Raw genomic sequence first — 17,987 nt, 5'->3', positions numbered from 1 at the left:
ATTAATCAAACTGAGACATTTGACCGAAGAATGTATGGTGGACCAGTAGGTTGGTTTGGAGGCAAGGATGCTGACTTTGCTCTCGCAACTGGCTCAGCATTGGTGCAGAAGAGTGGAGTAAGGTTCACAAATATTTGTTTACTCAGAAGCTGGGATAGTGAAAAATTCCAAGTTATATGATATTTGGCAGGAACTTGAATTGAAGACGAGACAGTATGAGTCATTGCTCGAGCCATATAAGCACTTGGAAATATTTCCCAACATCAATGCTGTATGGGCATTTCTCATAGTAGAGGAGTGTTGTCGACTGGGTGTAACATACTTTTGCATAGCACCAGGATCAAGATCATCTCCGTTTGCTGTGGCAGCTGCACAAAATCGTCATGTCTCATGTATCTCATGTATCGATGAGCGTTCTCTTGCCTTTCATGCATTGGGATATGGAAAGGGATCATATAAACCGGCAGCAGTCATAACATCATCTGGAATGGCTCTCTCAAATCTCCTTCCTGCTGTGGTAGAGGCAAGCCAGGACTGTATTCCAATATTGTTGCTCACAGCAGATCGCCCTCCAGAACTACACGATACAGGAGCAAATCAAACAATAAATCAGGTCAATCACTTTGGGTCATTTGTGAGGTATTTTTCTAATTTACCACCACCTGATGATTACCAATTAGAAGGGTTGAAGTTTCTTGTGAACAACTGGAGGAATGATATGAGGCCCAAGTGTATTCGTCTCTGCCCTTAGCTGTACAGCCTGTGGGTATGTATAAAGGTAAATAAAAAAAAAAGGAGGGTCCCGCCTTAACGATTAGCAAGCCGTTTGAACCCAAGAATGACGGGTGGTTTTGATTTTCCTCTTTTGATTTTAACATGTGAAAACCCAGACACCACAGAGGAGATGCCACTGGTGAACACAGAAAAGAAACGAAACCCAGGAATCCATTTTAATTCTCCCCTCATCCTCTGCGCCTCGACACCTGTGATGCCTCCAACTCTTTCAGTGTCCAACCCACCAAATCAACCGATAGCACCTACTTCCTTTGCTCTTGGTAGTCAGATAGTCGGCGTCTGGTAGGCGATATGTGTCAATACACGGGTTTATACATTTCAGGAAGCCCAGAACAGTCATATGCAGTCTTGAGCCATCTACATCTGTTGGTGACACGTGCTCCAATACTGTTTTCATCAGATTATAAGCATTTTTATTGTCGCTACAGTGACCCTTCATATGTGAAGAAATTGAAGCTTGAGATGATTACAGCCGTGGCAAATGAGAGTAATACATATTATATTGTGACAGAGCTCAGTGAATATGCTGCAAATGTTGATGTGGCCATTGCAAGAGAGTCTGTCCGAGCAGTTGGAAAAATTGCATTACAGCAGTATGACAGTTTCCAAACAAATAGCTCCCGAAATCGTTGTGTTGATTCCTTTGCAGGATCTACTCCTCCAGAAGAAAACAGAACAGCTAGCAAGGAAAAGCGAAATTCTGGACCGAGTGCATTTGGCAATACAACAAATTGCAGAGCTTGTGCCGACTGTTTCATTAAGGTTGCAACCAATAATTATTCGAAAGATGCCACACAGAGTTATTCATAAAGACTGGAATGCCTTGTATGTTGAGAACATGCTTAGAATGGAGAGCAGTGCTGTTGGGGAAATTATTGGTAGTAGATTACTTATGGCAGTGGTGGACAGGCTTATTGAAATTGATGTTGAAATAAAATGGGAACACATTTTACATGAAGACTCAAGCAAGTTGTACATATTTGACATGGAAATGGAAGATGATGAAGAAAATGAAGAACCTGAGAAGCCTGGTAGCGAGGCAAATGTTGAATTGTCAAAACCTTCTTCTATGCAGACTCTGGGGGGTGTTGCAGATAAGATGAATGTATTAATGGAAATGACTTTAGAACATCTGAAATTATGTGTTGATGAGGGTCGCCTGCCACAGATCTATGATACACTCATGTACTCATTTCAATCAACTATTTTGAATACTCACAAGTCTAAGTTTATTCAGTTTCTTGTCTTCAATTCATGCTCTCTGGCTCCAAAGACAAGCGGTGCAAACTTTGCTTCAATGCTGTGTGATATTTTTGTCAATAAATCTCGCCCACGGAATACAAGGATGACTGCAGCTGCTTACCTATCTAATTATTTGTCTCGTGCTAAATACCTACTTTTATATGTTGTTTCTGTAGCATTAGGAAGGTTGGTGGATTGGTGCTTGCAATACTTGTATAATCATAACAAGGAGAGGAAGCCTGTGAATTCAGGAGTGCATGGGGTATTCTATTCAGCATGTCAGGCTGTTATGTATATACTTTGCTTCCGAATGAAGTCGCTTATAGATGATCCTAAATAGAGATTACTGTTAGAGAAGTTACCATTGAAAAAGATTATTGAGCACAAGTTGAATCCTTTAAAGATTTGTTTGCCAGCAGTCGTAGAAGAATTTCTAAGGCAGGTTAAAGCAGTTCATCTATTTGAAGTTTTAGGCTTCACAAGTTCAAAGAACATAATTGAAACAGAGGAATCCAAGGCCTTTGGGGGTGTTGAGAGACTCGGCATGTTCTTTCCACTTGACCCATATTTACTGAAATGCTCAGACAGATTTATCAGACCAAATTTTACTTTTTTGTCAATGGTTCAGACTCCAGTTAAGGATGATGATTTTTAAAGACTGTGTTTTTGAAATTACACAGCAGTTTCGTAGCGCGCTACGAAGCTGCTGTAGGTGATGATTTTAACACAGATAGACAGTTTTGTATTATGAGCGGGAATTTTGAAAGGGAAACGCCAAAAGGGTATGCAAGAACATCATCTGGAGCTGCCAGCACTCAATCAAGTCAAGACAGGTGGATTCCTAAAAAGGTTGAAGATTTAAATCCAATTTTAAATTTTTGTTGTAAAGCCCCTTTATCACCATTCAAGATACAACAAACGAGCTTCCTGTAAGAAACTTTTGCCTGCACACATGTCCATCGATGAAGCTCACAGCACATCAAGAACGTGGCAGTGTTCCATGTTTTGGGTTATTAAAAGCTAGAAGACATGCTTCTGTACATTCGAGCATTTTTGAGAAGAACTGAAGCCGAGAGACAAGGAAAATCTCCTAATACTTCTGAGCAGTTAGAAGATTCAGCGTTCAAGGTCAATATGGAATATTAAATATCCAGCTCAGCCAAATCGAAAGAGGACCAGGTGTCAAAGAACAAGGAGAAGCCGTATGCATGGAAAATAGAGTTAGAGTCATAGTTAATTTAGAACTCTTTAAAAACTCCAGTCAGCACTTTAGTTGTATTTATTAGTTAGTTAAATAGCTGATAGGTGTCAGTAGAGGTAGTTATCGACTCCCCTCATGCTGGAGGAGGAAGCTTGAATTAGTTAGAATAAGGATTCTATATATAGCTGAAACAACAATGTAATGAGGGTTGGAAATTTGATAAACAAAGCATTGTTTTGGCTTATGTAAAGACAAATTTCAGTAATATAATTTGGGCTTCTTTACTTCTCAGGATTCATGAGGGATTTCTATGTTCAGAATGTATGATGTTATCTTTTCCTTTATGTCTTTTTTACAGTTGCAAAGGTGTACAATCACTCAGAATTCATGGATTGTGCTCTGACTTCCTGTGTGCACTTATGAGTTGTGGTTCCATATGTGTGTTGTGTTCTGAACATCTAAATGCTAAGTACCCTGACTTCTATGTAAAGGCAGTATCATTATTTACTGAGTTGTAGTTGACTCCATAGGCCCAATGGAAACTTGTTTAATGTTTTTCCAGCATTCATATTTGTCACTGTTATTTCACAAGAGTTAGTCATCTTATTCTTAATTAAAATCAATAACCCTTTGAGAGAGCCCTCTCAGGCTAAGGAGGCTAAGCCTTAGTCAAAAGATTGGTTTGAAACAGTTACTTGAAGTCTTCCTGGTCTGCAACCTTCCAGGGCTTGATTTTGAGATAACATTTTGGTGCGTCTGCCGGGAGCCTGAAGATTATTCATTCCCGAAATCAAGAGACTGAACTTCTGAAGGTAGCAGGAGCTCAGAAGAATTTTCGAGGCTGCAATCTACCTTGGCGACTCCATTGTTGAAGAATTCAAAATTTATACATTCATGGTGATTCCACTGGAGTTATGAAGGACCCAGATGCTACCATTCTTATTTCAAGGTATGCATGCATAAATTTTTTAGGAATTCATGGTTTCCCAAATCATTTTCCCAAGGATGCATATTTTCTAAGGAATGGTCCAAAATTCAATGGAGAAGATTTGAGTTTAACTTTGAAGCATATATCAGATTTCTGTCATTTTACTGAGCTTCTTAGAGTTAAACATGAGGATTTTTGCATTATGTTGTTCTATGATTCACTTCAAGGGAAATGTAAACGTTGGATTGAAAGCTTTCCTGCCAAATCCATCAAGTCATTTGAAGACTTTTGGTTTATGTTTTTCGAGGAATGGATAGATAGATCAGAGTTGGTGGCAAAATCTCCTTCAATTCAAGGTTTCAAACAATGGAATAATGATCATAGTAATGGAGAAACATATGAAAATTTTTCTTTGTCCTTGTCTTCGTATCTAAAATCATTTGAGTGTAAGGCAGAGGATAAGATGAAATTTTTGAATGAAGTTGCTAATGACATTGAGAAAGACATTGAAGGTTTAGAAGGTCAAATCTAGGCATATAGTTTTCATAATCATGATCATTATTTTCAGAAGCTTTCTATGGCAGAACACAAGGAGAGAGTGTTGCTTCCTTTCTCTTTCACGATTGAGGAACTGTACACTGTTGTTGAAGATCAGTTTGCACAATCAAAAAGTTACAAGAATCATCAAGCTGATCATGTATTCTGGGATCCTATAGCCAAATATATGGAAGAGTTTTACTCTCCAGTGTTTCAGCTTTTCTATGAAGATCAGAGGCAATTTCAATGGCACGGGTCATCACAATATCATATTGGCTCTGAACTCCAATGCAGTCAAAGAAATCAAACATCAGATAAGACAAATGATTGGCTACATTGGAAATTTCACATTGATTGAGCTGAAAGAAGTTTGAAATTGGTAGGGTAGGTAGGTAGGAAAATGCAAATAAGCTCAAGGTTGACTGAGCATTTTTTTTTAGTAGATGTAGATTTATTTCTCCTACAGTTGTCATCAAGCTTAAGCCCGAGGTGAAGGCCCAAGAAGCTGGAAAGGGATGCTTGTCAAGCAAATTTCTATTTGTCATAAATGGATAAGGCACTGGACCTGCGAGTTCTTAGTGTACCACAAGGGCACACTATCCCAAGTGGAGCAACTATTATCACTGAAAATTCTAATGCCAAAATTTCAAAACCGCTCACATTAGTTTGATGCGCATAAAGCCTTTTTGTAGTTTCGCAGTGCAACATGTTTTAGGCTGCGCTAAAAAATTGGGGATTTGTTTGAATCCATAGCAACTGTCATGCAAAATAGCTCTGGGGTGTGTTACCACTCAAGAAGAATAACCTTTCATATCTCTTAAAAGGCAAATGGAGCTTACTTGTAAACATGTGGTTACTGAAGCAAAGGTGGAACATTTGCACACATGTTTGACAGGGGAACTAAAAATGATATGGATGAATTCTATCTTTTGTCATCGCTTCATCCAAGTTCAGTCATTTGTGGGCATTCACAAGAAGCTGCACGATGTTTTATTAATCAAACTGAGACATTTGACCGAAGAATGTATGGTGGACCAGTAGGTTGGTTTAGAGGCAAGAATGCTAACTTTGCTCTCGCAACTGGCTCAGCATTGGTGCAGAAGAGTGGAGTAAGGTTCACAAATATTTGTTTACTCAGAAGCTGGGATAGTGAAAAATTCCGAGTTATATGATATTTGGCAGGAACTTGAATTGAAGACGAGACAGTATGAGTCATTGCTCGAGCCATATAAACACTTGGAAATATTTCCCAACATCAATGCTATATGGGCATTTCTCATAGTAGAGGAGTGTTGTCGACTAGGTATAACATACTTTTGCATAGCACCAGGATCAAGATCATATCTGTTTGCTGTGGCAGCTGCACAAAAGCGTCATGTCTTATGTATCTCATGTATCGATGAGCGTTCTCTTGCCTTTCATGCATTGGGATATGGAAAGAGATCATATAAACCGGCAGCAGTCATAACATCATCTGGAACGACTCTCTCAAATCTCCTTCCTGTTGTGGTAGAGGCAAGCCAGGACTGTATTCCAATATTGTTGCTCACAGCAGATCGCCCTCCAGAACTACACGATACAGGAGCAAATCAAACAATAAATCAGGTCAATCACTTTGGGTCATTTGTGAGGTATTTTTCTAATTTACCACCACCTGATGATTACCAATTAGAAGGGTTGAAGTTTCTTCTGAACAGCTGGAGGAATGATATGAGGCCCAAGTGTATTCGTCTCTGCCCTTAGCTGTACAGCCTGTGGGTATGTATAAAGGTAAAGAAAAAAAAAAGGAGGGTTCCGCCTTAACGATTAGCAAGTTGTTTGAACCCAAGAATGACAGGTGGTTTTGATTTTCCTCTTTTGATTTTAACATGTGACAACCCAGACACCACAGAGGAGATGCCACGGGTGAACACAGAAAAGAAACGAAACCCAGGAATCCATTTTAATTCTCCCCTCATCCTCTGCGCCTCGACACCTATGATGCCTCCAACTCTTTCAGTGTCCAACCCACCAAATCAACCGATAACACCTGCTTCCTTTGCTCTCGGTAGTCAAACAGTCGATGTCTGGTAGGCGATATGTGTTAATACACGGGTTTATACATTTCAGGAAGCCCAGAACAGTGATATGCAGTCTTGAGCCATCTACATCTATTGGTGACACGTGCTCCAATACTGTTTTCATCAGATTATAAGCATTTTTATTGTCGCTACAGTGACCCTTCATATGTGAAGAAATTGAAGCTTGAGATGATTATAGCCGTGGCAAATGAGAGTAATACATATGATATTGTGACGAAGCTCAGTGAATATGCTGCAAATGTTGATGTGGCCATTGCAAGAGAGTCTGTCCAAGCAGTTGGAAAAATTGCATTACAGCAGTATGACAGTTTCCAAACAAATAGCTCTCGAAATCGTTGTGTTGATTCCTTTGCAGGATCTGCTCCTCCAGAAGAAAACAGAACAGCTAGCAAGGAAAAGCAAAATTCTGGACCGAGTGCATTTGGCAATACAACAAATTGCAGAGCTTGTGCCAACTGTTTCATTAAGGTTGCAACCAATAATTATTCGAAAGATGCCACACAGAGTTATTCATAAAGACTGGAATGCCTTGTATGTTGAGAACATGCTTAGAATGGAGAGCAGTGCTGTTGGGGAAATTATTGGTAGTAGATTACTTATGGCAGTGGTGGACAGGCTTATTGAAATGTATGTTGAAATAAAATGGGAACACATTTTACATGAAGACTCAAGCAAGTTGTACATATTTGACATGGAAATGGAAGATGATGAAGAAAATGAAGAACCTGGGAAGCCTGGTAGCGAGGCAAGTGCTGAATTGCCAAAACCTTCTTCTATGCAGAGTCTGGGGAATGTAGTAATGGAAATGACTTTAGAACATCTGAAATTATGTGCTGATGAGGGTCGCCTACCACAGATCTATGATACACTCATGCACTCATTTCAATCAACTATTTTGAATACTCACAAGTCTAAGTTTATTCAGTTTCTTGTCTTCTATCTATGCTCTCTGGCTCCAAAGACATGCGGTGCAAACTTTGCTTCAATGCTGTGTGATATTTTTGTCAATAAATCTCGCCCACGGAATACAAGGATGACTGCAGCTGCTTACCTATCTAGTTATTTGTCTCGTGCTAAATACCTACTTTTATCTGTTGTTTCTGCAGCATTAGGAAGGTTGGTGGATTGGTGCTTGCAATACTTGTATAATCATAACAAGGAGAGGAAGCCTGTGAATCCAGGAGTGCATGGGGTATTCTATTCAGCATGTCAGGCTGTTATGTATATACTTTGCTTCCGAATGAAGTCGCTTATAGATGATCCTAAACAGAGATTACTGTTAGAGAAGTTACCACTGAAAAAGATTATTGAGCACAAGTTGAATCCTTTAAAGATTTGTTTGCCAGCAGTCGTAGAAGAATTTCTAAGGCAGGTTAAAGCAGTTCATCTATTTGAAGTTTTAGGCTTCACAAGTTCAAAGAACATAATTGAAACAGAGGAATCCAAGGCCTTTGGGGGTGTTGAGAGACTCGGCATGTTCTTTCCATTTGACCCATATTTACTGAAATGCTCAGACAGATTTATCAGACCAAATTTTACTTTTTGGTCAATGGTTCAGACTCCAATTAAGGATGATGATTTTTAAAGACTGTGTTTCTGAAATTACACAGCAGTTTCGTAGCGCGCTACGAAGCTGCTGTAGGTGATGATTTTAACACAGATAGAAAGTTTTGTATTATGAGCGGGAATTTTGAAAGGGAAACACCAAAAGGGTATGCAAGAACATCATCTGGAGCTGCCAGCACTCAATCAAGTCAAGACAGGTGGATGCCTAAAAAGGTTGAAGATTTAAATCCAATTTTAAATTTTTGTTTTAAAGCCCCTTTATCACCATTCAAGATACAACAAATGAGCTGCCTGTAAGAAACTTTTGCCTGCACACATGTCCATCGATGTTGCTTACAGCACATCAAGAACGTGGCAGTGTTCCATGTTTTGGGTTATTAAAAGCTAGAAGACATGCTTCTGTACATTCGAGCATTTTTGAGAAGAACTGAAGCCGAGAGACAAGGAAAATCTCCTAATACTTCTGAGTAGTTAGAAGATTCAGCGTTCAAGGTCAATATGGAATATTAAATATCCAGCTCAGCCAAATCAAAAGAGGACCAGGTGTCAAAGAATAAGGAGAAGCCGTATGCATGGAAAATAGAGTTAGAGTCATAGTTAATTTAGAACTCTTTAAAAACTCCAGTCAGCACTTTAGTTGTATTTATTAGTTAGTTAAATAGCTGATAGGTGTCAGTAGAGGTAGTTATCGACTCCCCTCATGCTGGAGGAGGAAGCTCGAATTAGTTAGAATAAGGATTCTATATATAGCTGAAACAACAATGTAATGAGGGTTGGAAATTTGATAAACAAAGCATTGTTTTGGCTTATGTAAAGACAGATTTCAGTAATATAATTTGGGCTTCTTTACTTCTCAAGATTCATGAGGGATTTCTATGTTCAGAATGTATGATGTTATCTTTTCCTTTATGTCTTTTTTACAGTTGCAAAGGTGTACAATCACTCAGAATTCACTGATTGTGCTCTGACTTCCTGTGTGCACTTATGAGCTGTGGTTCCATATGTGTGTTGTGTTCTGAACATCTAAATGCTAAGTGCCCTAACTTCTATGTAAAGGCAGTATCATTATTTACTGAGTTGTAGTTGACTCCATAGGCCCAATGGAAACTTGTTTAATGTTTTTCCAGCATTCATATTTGTCACTGTTATTTCACAAGAGTTAGTCATCTTATTCTTAATTAAAATCAATAACCCTTTGAGAGAGCCCTCTCAAGCTAAGGAGGCTAAGCCTTAGTCAAAAGATTGGTTTGAAACAGTTACTTGAAGTCTTCCTGGTCTGCAGCCTTCCAGGGCTTGATTTTGAGATAACACACTCAATGAAACCAAAGAGAAACAAGCCTTAACCAAAAGAAATCAAAATAAGTCGATGACAGACAAGAAGTAGCAGGGGATAAGCAGTACTGATGGACTCAAGAGGCAAAGTTGTAAAAAAACTTGTACAGGAATCATCGTGGGCATATAACCAGCAACTTGGGATGAAAAGCTAATCGTCACAAGCCTAGAGTTAGCAACTGGGTGACGTAGTCGCAAGTGTACACCTATCTTATGTGACAATCTGATTTCAGGGATCGTCGCAACTATATGACTAGTTATCTACGATGCACAAGTTTACTAAAGAGGACAGGCGTGACGTCATCGCAACTATTAAGCTATCTACAATGACGATCTCAATAAAGAGAATAGACAAAGTAAAAACACCTAAAGGACACCAGAATAATATCTTAGACAGTAAAAGGGACCCCCAGATTGATCCAAGTAACCCAGAATACTGATGGTTCAACCCCAAATCAAGAGACACTATATCAAAAACAAACCAAGAGAAAAAAAGAAGAAAAAATACAAAGGACTCCCCAGTGGAGTTGCCAACTTGTAAAGTAGGAAATGTTCCCTCTGTGGACAAAGGCAACCCCTCTAGCCCTAGAGTGGGTCTAGTCATAGCAAGACAAAATAATAATCAATTTCCTTAAACAGTCGTCGTTGAAAGCCTGCCTCAAACCGGTGTTTGATGAAGCTTTCATTGTGCCACTCCAGCTATCATTTCCTTCTCCTCAATGAGCAATCAACCTGAAACAACATAAGAGAACAACAAAACATGTAATTGCAAACAACAATGATCTATTTACTTACAGAGTCAAGGAACCATAAGCTATCAAGTACATTTTACACAAGACATAGGAAACCATCATTGATTGTATTAAAATAAATCAAAAGCAAAGCTTACAACCAAGCCTTGATGTCGCAAGCCTTCTCAAAGGGTCCAGTCAATATGTTTCTTCAAGCATTCACTCTCAAGAATGGATCTCCCAAATGGATGGTAACTCTCTCTCTCACTCACAAGCTCTAATACAAGGCTAAGGCAATCCACAACCAATTGCTAAACTATCAGCAATTCACACTGCAAACTCACACCAAAGCTAGCTAATTTGCTTCAATCCAAAAACCAAGAACTAGGAACTAGCTGATCATAGTAATGGGGAATGCTTTTATAGGAGGAGGAGCCTCCATTAAATGAGGGAGAGGGAGCTTATCCTCAAGGGAGGTTTCTCAAAGGGTGGAACTACCATCCCAGAGGAGGAAAGGTGAACTCCTTTGACCCAACAACCAGCTCTAGAATCACCCAGAAGCATTATGTTTGAACTAATTCGCCATATCTGGATCGTCGTGAGTCATACACTAGGGCTCAGCGACGACGTCGCATGGAAACTGTTATCACTCAGGTTGTCCCCAGGTTGGAGTAAGGGATACGGCCGAGGTAACCACAAACCAACTTTGGATTGCAGGTTCTAGCCCACCTGCAATCAGAGAGGGCTCTCTCTTTCAGATTTAGCTATGTTTAAAAGGATTCTAGGCTAGGTATTGAGTTCAGAGGGTTTTTGTTTTGCTTTGGTAGGAAAATTGATGTCTCAGGTAGAGAGGCATAGCACAGTCTGAGTGTTTCAAACCGTTGGGCGTGGAGTCGAGGAGGAGGACTGCTGGTGCATTTCCTTGATCACAATAAGGGAAAATGGAGCAAGATAGTTGCACATGGAACAATGTTTCAGGTTTAAATGATGGAAAGAATGCTAAGTAATGAGAGGCAGTTAAGAATCTCTCAATCAGCTTAACAGATGTAGGTAACAGAGCTCTACCTAGGGGCATTTAAGAATCCCTAGATAATTGGCATACACAGGTGAATAGGGGTAAATATGAGCCAGGAGGAATTCATATTCATAACCAATTCATTCAGAGGAAAACATAAGGAAATAACAGAAATTGAGCATAGAGTGTATTTAAACAAATTCTAAGTTATTCTTTCTTTCTGCTATTTAGATAGTGGTAAACAATAAAACAGAGGTAAGATGCACTTATTGTTTCAGGCTGCAGCACAAGAATTCCATCTTCATTTCTTCAAAACATTCATTAACAACGGGCAGTTTTCTCTCCAAGCTTTCAGCAATATTTGGTTATAGAAAAACTCAGGTATACAATGCCAGTCTCTAGTGAAAATTCTCAATAGACCAACCCTTGAAACAATGTAGAGAGCGGTATATATAGGGGAAAAACTCTCTACAACTGCTTTTTTTTACATCTTGACCTAAAACAAGTCATAAAAAATGATTAATTTGACCTAACTCTATCAGAAATAAATGCATGAAAATATCTCGGACTGCGCTGAGGGTGGACGTATCAAAACTGAGTAAATGATGTAGTCCTCGGTGGCTTGGTGCAGTGTTTTCTGCAATAAATGTGTATGGGTTTCTGCTTCTTTGCTGTCTGTCTGCATTTAAAGCTTTAACTGTGATTTGAGGGCAAGGATGGCCTTACGCCTCTTAATTTGACTTTCTGGGGGGCTCATCAATGTTCAGGTGCTTCGAGCCCCTAAAAAATCTTCGGCTGATACTCTCTGGCTTTTCTTCTTCTCTGATACTCTCTAACAATAAATTGGGATGCTGTTCTGATGTGCTATGCGTTAAATCAACATTTAATGGCCGTTGTTCAGCTCTGTCTTCCTTAAAACTGTCTTCGGCTCCTTCCTAAATGCTTCGCGAAGAAAAACGGGTCATTCGGCGCCTTTCGAGCTTGCTGGGGGCTGCATAATGAAAAGATTCCCTAAAGATTCCTCAGAAACTGATTCCGGGGCTTCGGAGTGTGATTTTCGCCCTTTGCGCTAAAACTGATGATGACATCAGCATGACGGGATGTTGTACGGCGAGTGACGTCAGCGATGACATCAGGAAGATGACATGGCAGGATGATGTCAGCATGATGACATCATCACGTATGGAGGTGACATGGCAGCACGGGAGGTGACGCAGTGGCAGGGGGGTGACGCAAGCGGGTGACGTGTCATGGTGACTGGGCAAGGGGGTGACGCAGGCAGGTGACGTCATTGCATAGGAGTGGTAAATGGTTTTGGGTGCACTTAGACTTGCAGACCCAGATTTACAATTTTTCTTTTGAATGCTTCCTATCTAGATCTACACTTATTTCTGCTAGGGGCCCAGATTAAGCAGTTGGGTCCCTTTGATTCTCTACCTATCTACAGATCTGCCAAGATTACACTGTTTGGTCAGATGCATTCTCTACATTCTAAAATAGGAAATTGAAACCTAGGGAGACCAAGATTAAACTGTTTGGACCTCCCTCAAATGAAAACTCTTCAAAACTGGAACAATTCATCAAAATTGGATTATAGCAGTGTCTTTGAACTAGCACACTTCATGGCATCCTGTGGAAATATGGAACACTGCAGCCTGGAAAGTTTGACATATTTGGCATGTAAAAATGTCAATCATGAAAAATGAAACCCTGTTGCAACAGGAGGCTAACAGTGGCTCCACTTGGGGCTTTTCCTTGTGAAAAGTCAAGAACAGCAGGTCAGATTGCCTTGATCTTCTGTTTGTTGCTGTAGACTGGAAACATTTGTTCTGGCTATTAAGAATGCAAAACTTTGAACTATGAACAACCTCCTCCTCAACTGAGTTACTGCGAACTGTGCAGCATCGCCTGCTTTCTTCTGCGTGCTTGATAATTATGCACAATGACTGCAAATAGTTCTTTTCTACCATGAATTGCTTGTAATGTGACAGTTTTTTCTCTTGATACTTTGTTGAATACTGGTGTAAAAACAGAGCTTTAAAAACTGTGTCTTTCACAAATTCACTGCTTTTCCTTAAACAATCGGCCTGCTTATACAAAATGAAAACAAAAGTGCTGATATATACAAATAAGACTGTACAAAGATATATACAAAGTTGTATCGTATCCCTTAAAAGGGATCATGGTAATGTTTTAGCATACGGCCATTGACAGGGCCTTCTTCAGCGGAACTATCCTCTACAGATCTAAGAAAATATGTGTTATTTCCCTGAACAGCAAAAATAACGAATGGACCTTTCCATAAGAAATCAAACTTGGCATGTTTGCCCTTGTCTTCCCTTCTTGAGTCCCATCTCATAACTTTGTCACCAACATTGAAATCCTCAGCCTTAGCTCTCTTATCAAACATCTTTTTGAGCTTTTCTTGCAAAATTTGAGCTCTGTCATAAACTTGTTCTCTGGTTTGCTGAAGATGAATGGTCTAATTGATTCTTCTTTGAATGTCATTTGGTTCAGCCTGAATTTCTTGTAACAATTTGATAGTAGGAATGCCCAAGGATGAAGGAAATCTAGCCTCCATGCCATATACTAACTCATAAGGGCTCATCCCAATGGATCTTTTGCTCGAGAGTCTGTCCGCCCATAGGGCATTTACCAGCTTTTTGTGCCAGTTCTTCTTGTTTTCTTCTAGTACTTTCTTTATGATGTTGATGAGGCTTTTGTTAGATGATTCGGCCAAGCCATTACCCTGAGGGTAATAAGCCGTAGAGTGGCCTAAAGTAATATGAAATCTGTGGCAAAAATTGATCATCTTTTTGGACTTAAAGGCAGCGACATTGTCAGTGATGATTTTCTCAGGGCAGCCAAATCTAGACAGGATATTTCCCTCAAGGAATTGGATGATGATGGTGTCATTGGCTTGTCTGCAGGGAATGGCTTCAACCCACTTAGTGAAATAATCAGTGGCTGTTAGGATCCATTTGTGCTGGCCTGAGGAAGAGGGATGGATTTCTCCAATGAAGTCAAGACCCCATTGTTGAAAAGGTTGTTCGGTTGAGATGGGTTTCAGGGGCAGGGGTAACAGCTTTCTCTTGCCCTCAAAGATTTGGCATTTGTGACATGACATGGAAAATTTCTTTCTATCTGCAAAAAGAGAGGGTCAATAGAAACCAGCCCTTAGAATTTTATCAGCAGTGGACTTCCAATATAGATGTCATCCACAGTCACCTGCATGGAATTCTTTCATGACATTGTTAGTTTCATTCATGGTTAAACAATTAAGCAATATACCTTCATGATTTCTCCAAAATAATGCACCATCTATAACACAAAACTTTAAAGCCTTCATTTTCAAAAATCTTTTCTTGGTTCTGGACAATCCTGGGGGAGCACACAGGTTTAACAATACAAAGCAAATATCAGTGTACCAAGGGCATTGGAGAAATATCTCACTTATCTGTGGAGTCGCCAGCTCCGGTTCATTGTCCAGTTGGTTTATGTCTAGGGTTTGAAAGTTTGTTGCGGACATCAGTTTAGCTAAACCTTGTCCCTTTATCAGCTTGGTTGGTTTTATTTCTATATCATACTCAAGGATGCTTGCAATCCACTTGCCTCTTTTGCCTTCTAATCCCTCTTGGGTCAATATGTCTTTTACAACAGCGTGTGGGACATAGGTAATCACATGTGAACATAAAATGTACACTCTGAAATCCTTGATGGCCTTAACCAATGCGTAGGCCTGCTTTTCCATGATTGGGTATTTCAAAGGGGCGTCTCTTAAGGCTCGGCTGAAAAAAACAATTGGCTTTTCAGTTCCCTGTTCATCCTTTTGCAAAAGGATAGCGGCTATTGTGTGATCAGATGCAAATGAAAATATGATAAAATCTTTGTCAAACTGCGGACTGGTGAGTACAAGGGTTTATGTCAATGCCGATTTGATACTTTCGAATGCTTGTTTGGTTTCCAGGTACCATCTTACCTTGGCATCTTTTTTTAACATGTTGCTTAACAGTCTTATTAATTCAGCTAGATTTGGGATAAATCTTCTTAGGAAGTTGATTTTCCCAAGGAACGCTTGTAGCTCTTTTATGTTTCTTGGATATGGGATTTGGAGGATGGCTTGGATTCTTTCAGGGTCAATTCTGATCCCATCTTTTGATATAATGTGGCCAAGTAACTTGCCTTATTCGAGGCCAAATAGGGATTTCTTGGGATTCAAGGAAATGCCATACTTCCTACATGTCATAAAAATTTGCCTAAGATGCTTGAGGTGTTCTTCATCAGATTTGGAAAATGGGGTCAATTCATCTAGATACACAACTAGGAAGTCATGTATTTCTTTGGCAAATGCAATGTCCATTGCTCGTTGAAAAGTTGCACCGGCGTTTTTAAGACCAAATGGCATCTTCACATACTTAAATGTTCCCCAGGGTGTGGTAAAAGCAGTCTTGTCTTGGTCGTCCGAGTGAACAAGTATTTGGTTGAAACCTAAAAAACCATCTAGCAAAGAGATTCTAGATGACCCCACTACTCTCTGCAAGATGTGGTCCATTTTAGGCAAAGGGTAATGGTCTTTTAGGGAGACTTGGTTTAAATTTCTGAGATCTACACAAAGTCTGTTTTCACCTGTCTTTTTTCTTGTAGGAACAAGATTGGATACCCATTCAGAAAATCTGATGGGTGCTATGATGCCTGGTTCAAACATCCTCTTTACTTCCTTCTTAGTCGGTGGAAGAAGCATAGGGTTAATTCTTCTAAGTTTCTGTTTGAAGGGTTTCTGGTTCGGTTTTAAGGGGATTGTGTGTTGGATCACCGAGGTGTCATAGGATTTCAAATCCTCATAGCTCCAAGCAAATACATCCTGGAATTCTTTGAATAGGTCAATGTATTTGGGCTTTTGATTAGGTGGTAAATTTTTGGATAGTTTGATCATTTTTGGATTTTCTACCATCCCAATGTTGTGTTCCTCTATGTCAATGTTTATGGGTTACAATTTTGGCTTTCTAGGAACGTCGTTGGCGTCAAACATGTCTTCTAGTGGGGTTAGACCAGCAGGCAGAAAGTTATCCTTTAACTCAATGATCTCTGCCTCTTCTTTGGCAATGTCTTCCAAGTGCATTTGTTTCAGCTGTTCTATGTTTTCTTTGTGAAAAACAGTCGGGTTCAGGATTTGCTTGGCTGTTGCAGCTGTTACTGTTTGCTGATTCTCATTTGTTTGCTGTTCCGAATCTGTCATAGCATCCAAGTCAATGTTGATATTTGAAAATTCATGATCAAGGGTAAGGAAATTATTAATCTGGACATCATTTTCGAACACCTGCCAATCTATGATGTTATTTGGGACAGCGGGCCTATGTTTTATTTCAGCCGTGAAGTGATGGTTTGGGTCAAAAGGAAGCTTGCATGTACTAGCAAAGGTGGCTAGGCTGTGTGCATGAATGTTGTGATTTTTGGAAATCTTGTCAAGCTTAAATTCAGTGAATGCATTGAGTATATTAGTGGCAACAGTCCTATAGGCTCTCATTCTGTTGTCATTGGTAACAAAATTACCTTTCATTTGTTGTATGGTTAAATCAGAGTCTCCTAAAATAGACACTTTAGCAGCTCCTAGTGCTTTGAGCAGTTTAAGGCCTAGCAGCAGAGCCTCATACTCTACCATGTTATTTGTGCATTTAAAATTCAGTCTGTAGGCATGACCTTCTGCATGGTTGTTATACATATTGTGAATCCAGACACCCGCCCCTGCTCCTAACTTGTTAACAGAGCCATCAAATTCTAAATACCATGTGATTTCTTGCTTGTGGTTGATGCCTAAAGTGTCAATCAACTTAGGATTGGGTAGTTTTGAAATTTCTGTTTGGGGAGGTTCTTCTTGCATGATGGTTGTAATAACTGTTGTGACAGTCTTATCAGTATGTGCAACCGATTCTTCATTGATTTGTGCTTGTTGTTCTTGGGCCAAGGGCTCATTTTGGGTTGGAGAATTTGTGTCATCATTAAACAAAATAAAGCAATCCATATCAGAATGGATTGAGTAAATGGGAAAATTTTCAGGCTTGCTCTCACTACATACCACATATTTCATGAGCGTTTCTCTATACAGTCTCTTTGGTTGCCCAAAGACTAAAATGGTGGCATAGGAAAGGTCTAATTGAAGGGATCCTTGAAGCTTTTCTCCCCATGATCTTGATAGGAGCATACCGTACTTTGGTGGAATGTCAGCAACCACTACATCCATGAGGATGGTCTTATTTGGATATTGAACTAAGGAGACACACAAGTCTTTGATGAGGCCTAGACATTTCACTTGACTTGAGTCAAATGAGTACAAGTCTTTGTAAGGTCTTATAACATCAAGGTTCAGTTTTTCCATAACTGCTTTGGGCATTAGATTGTGCGATGCCCCTGAATCAAACATAGCATTGTGAAAAACTTTGTCATGTATATGCAAACTGACATAGAAGGGTGGAATAGGTCCATATGTTGACTTTCCATTAACTTCTGGACCAAACAGTACTTCAGGGGAATCATCCAAAACATTTACATCGTCCTTGTTTTC

General features: G+C 39.7%; 1 protein-coding gene and 1 pseudogene across 1 annotated transcript; both read left to right on the top strand.

The window, feature by feature from the left end:
* Window positions 1–838: 838 nt before the first annotated feature.
* LOC149163223 (uncharacterized) lies at window positions 839–2,692 on the top strand (annotated as a pseudogene).
* A 2,895-nt stretch (window positions 2,693–5,587) lies between these two features.
* LOC149163222 (uncharacterized) lies at window positions 5,588–8,369 on the top strand. Its single transcript, XM_089435378.1, has 4 exons — window positions 5,588–5,797; window positions 5,886–6,334; window positions 6,919–7,051; window positions 7,140–8,369. Exons 1-4 carry the CDS (start codon window positions 5,588–5,590, stop codon window positions 8,367–8,369), a joined length of 2,022 nt encoding a protein of 673 aa, XP_089291504.1.
* The last annotated feature ends 9,618 nt before the right edge of the window (window positions 8,370–17,987 follow it).

The sequence above is a fragment of the Pinus tabuliformis genome, chromosome 5_2, assembly GCF_031772625.1.
Source record: "Pinus tabuliformis cultivar Carrire ecotype Pingquan chromosome 5_2, CPIR1, whole genome shotgun sequence".
Lineage (NCBI taxonomy): Eukaryota > Viridiplantae > Streptophyta > Pinopsida > Pinales > Pinaceae > Pinus > Pinus tabuliformis.
This window is presented reverse-complemented; position numbering and strand designations above follow the sequence as displayed.

What these genes read in the sequence shown, in the direction of transcription:
- LOC149163222 (XM_089435378.1), top strand. Translation starts at nt 5,588, where the DNA reads ATGTTTGACAGGGGAACTAAAAATGATATGGATGAATTCTATCTTTTG. An exon ending in CACTTTGGGTCATTTGTGAG is followed by an intron (nt 6,335 to 6,918) that starts GTATTTTTCTAA and finishes TTGTCGCTACAG; the next exon opens with TGACCCTTCATATGTGAAGA. An exon ending in TGGCCATTGCAAGAGAGTCT is followed by an intron (nt 7,052 to 7,139) that starts GTCCAAGCAGTT and finishes ATTCCTTTGCAG; the next exon opens with GATCTGCTCCTCCAGAAGAA.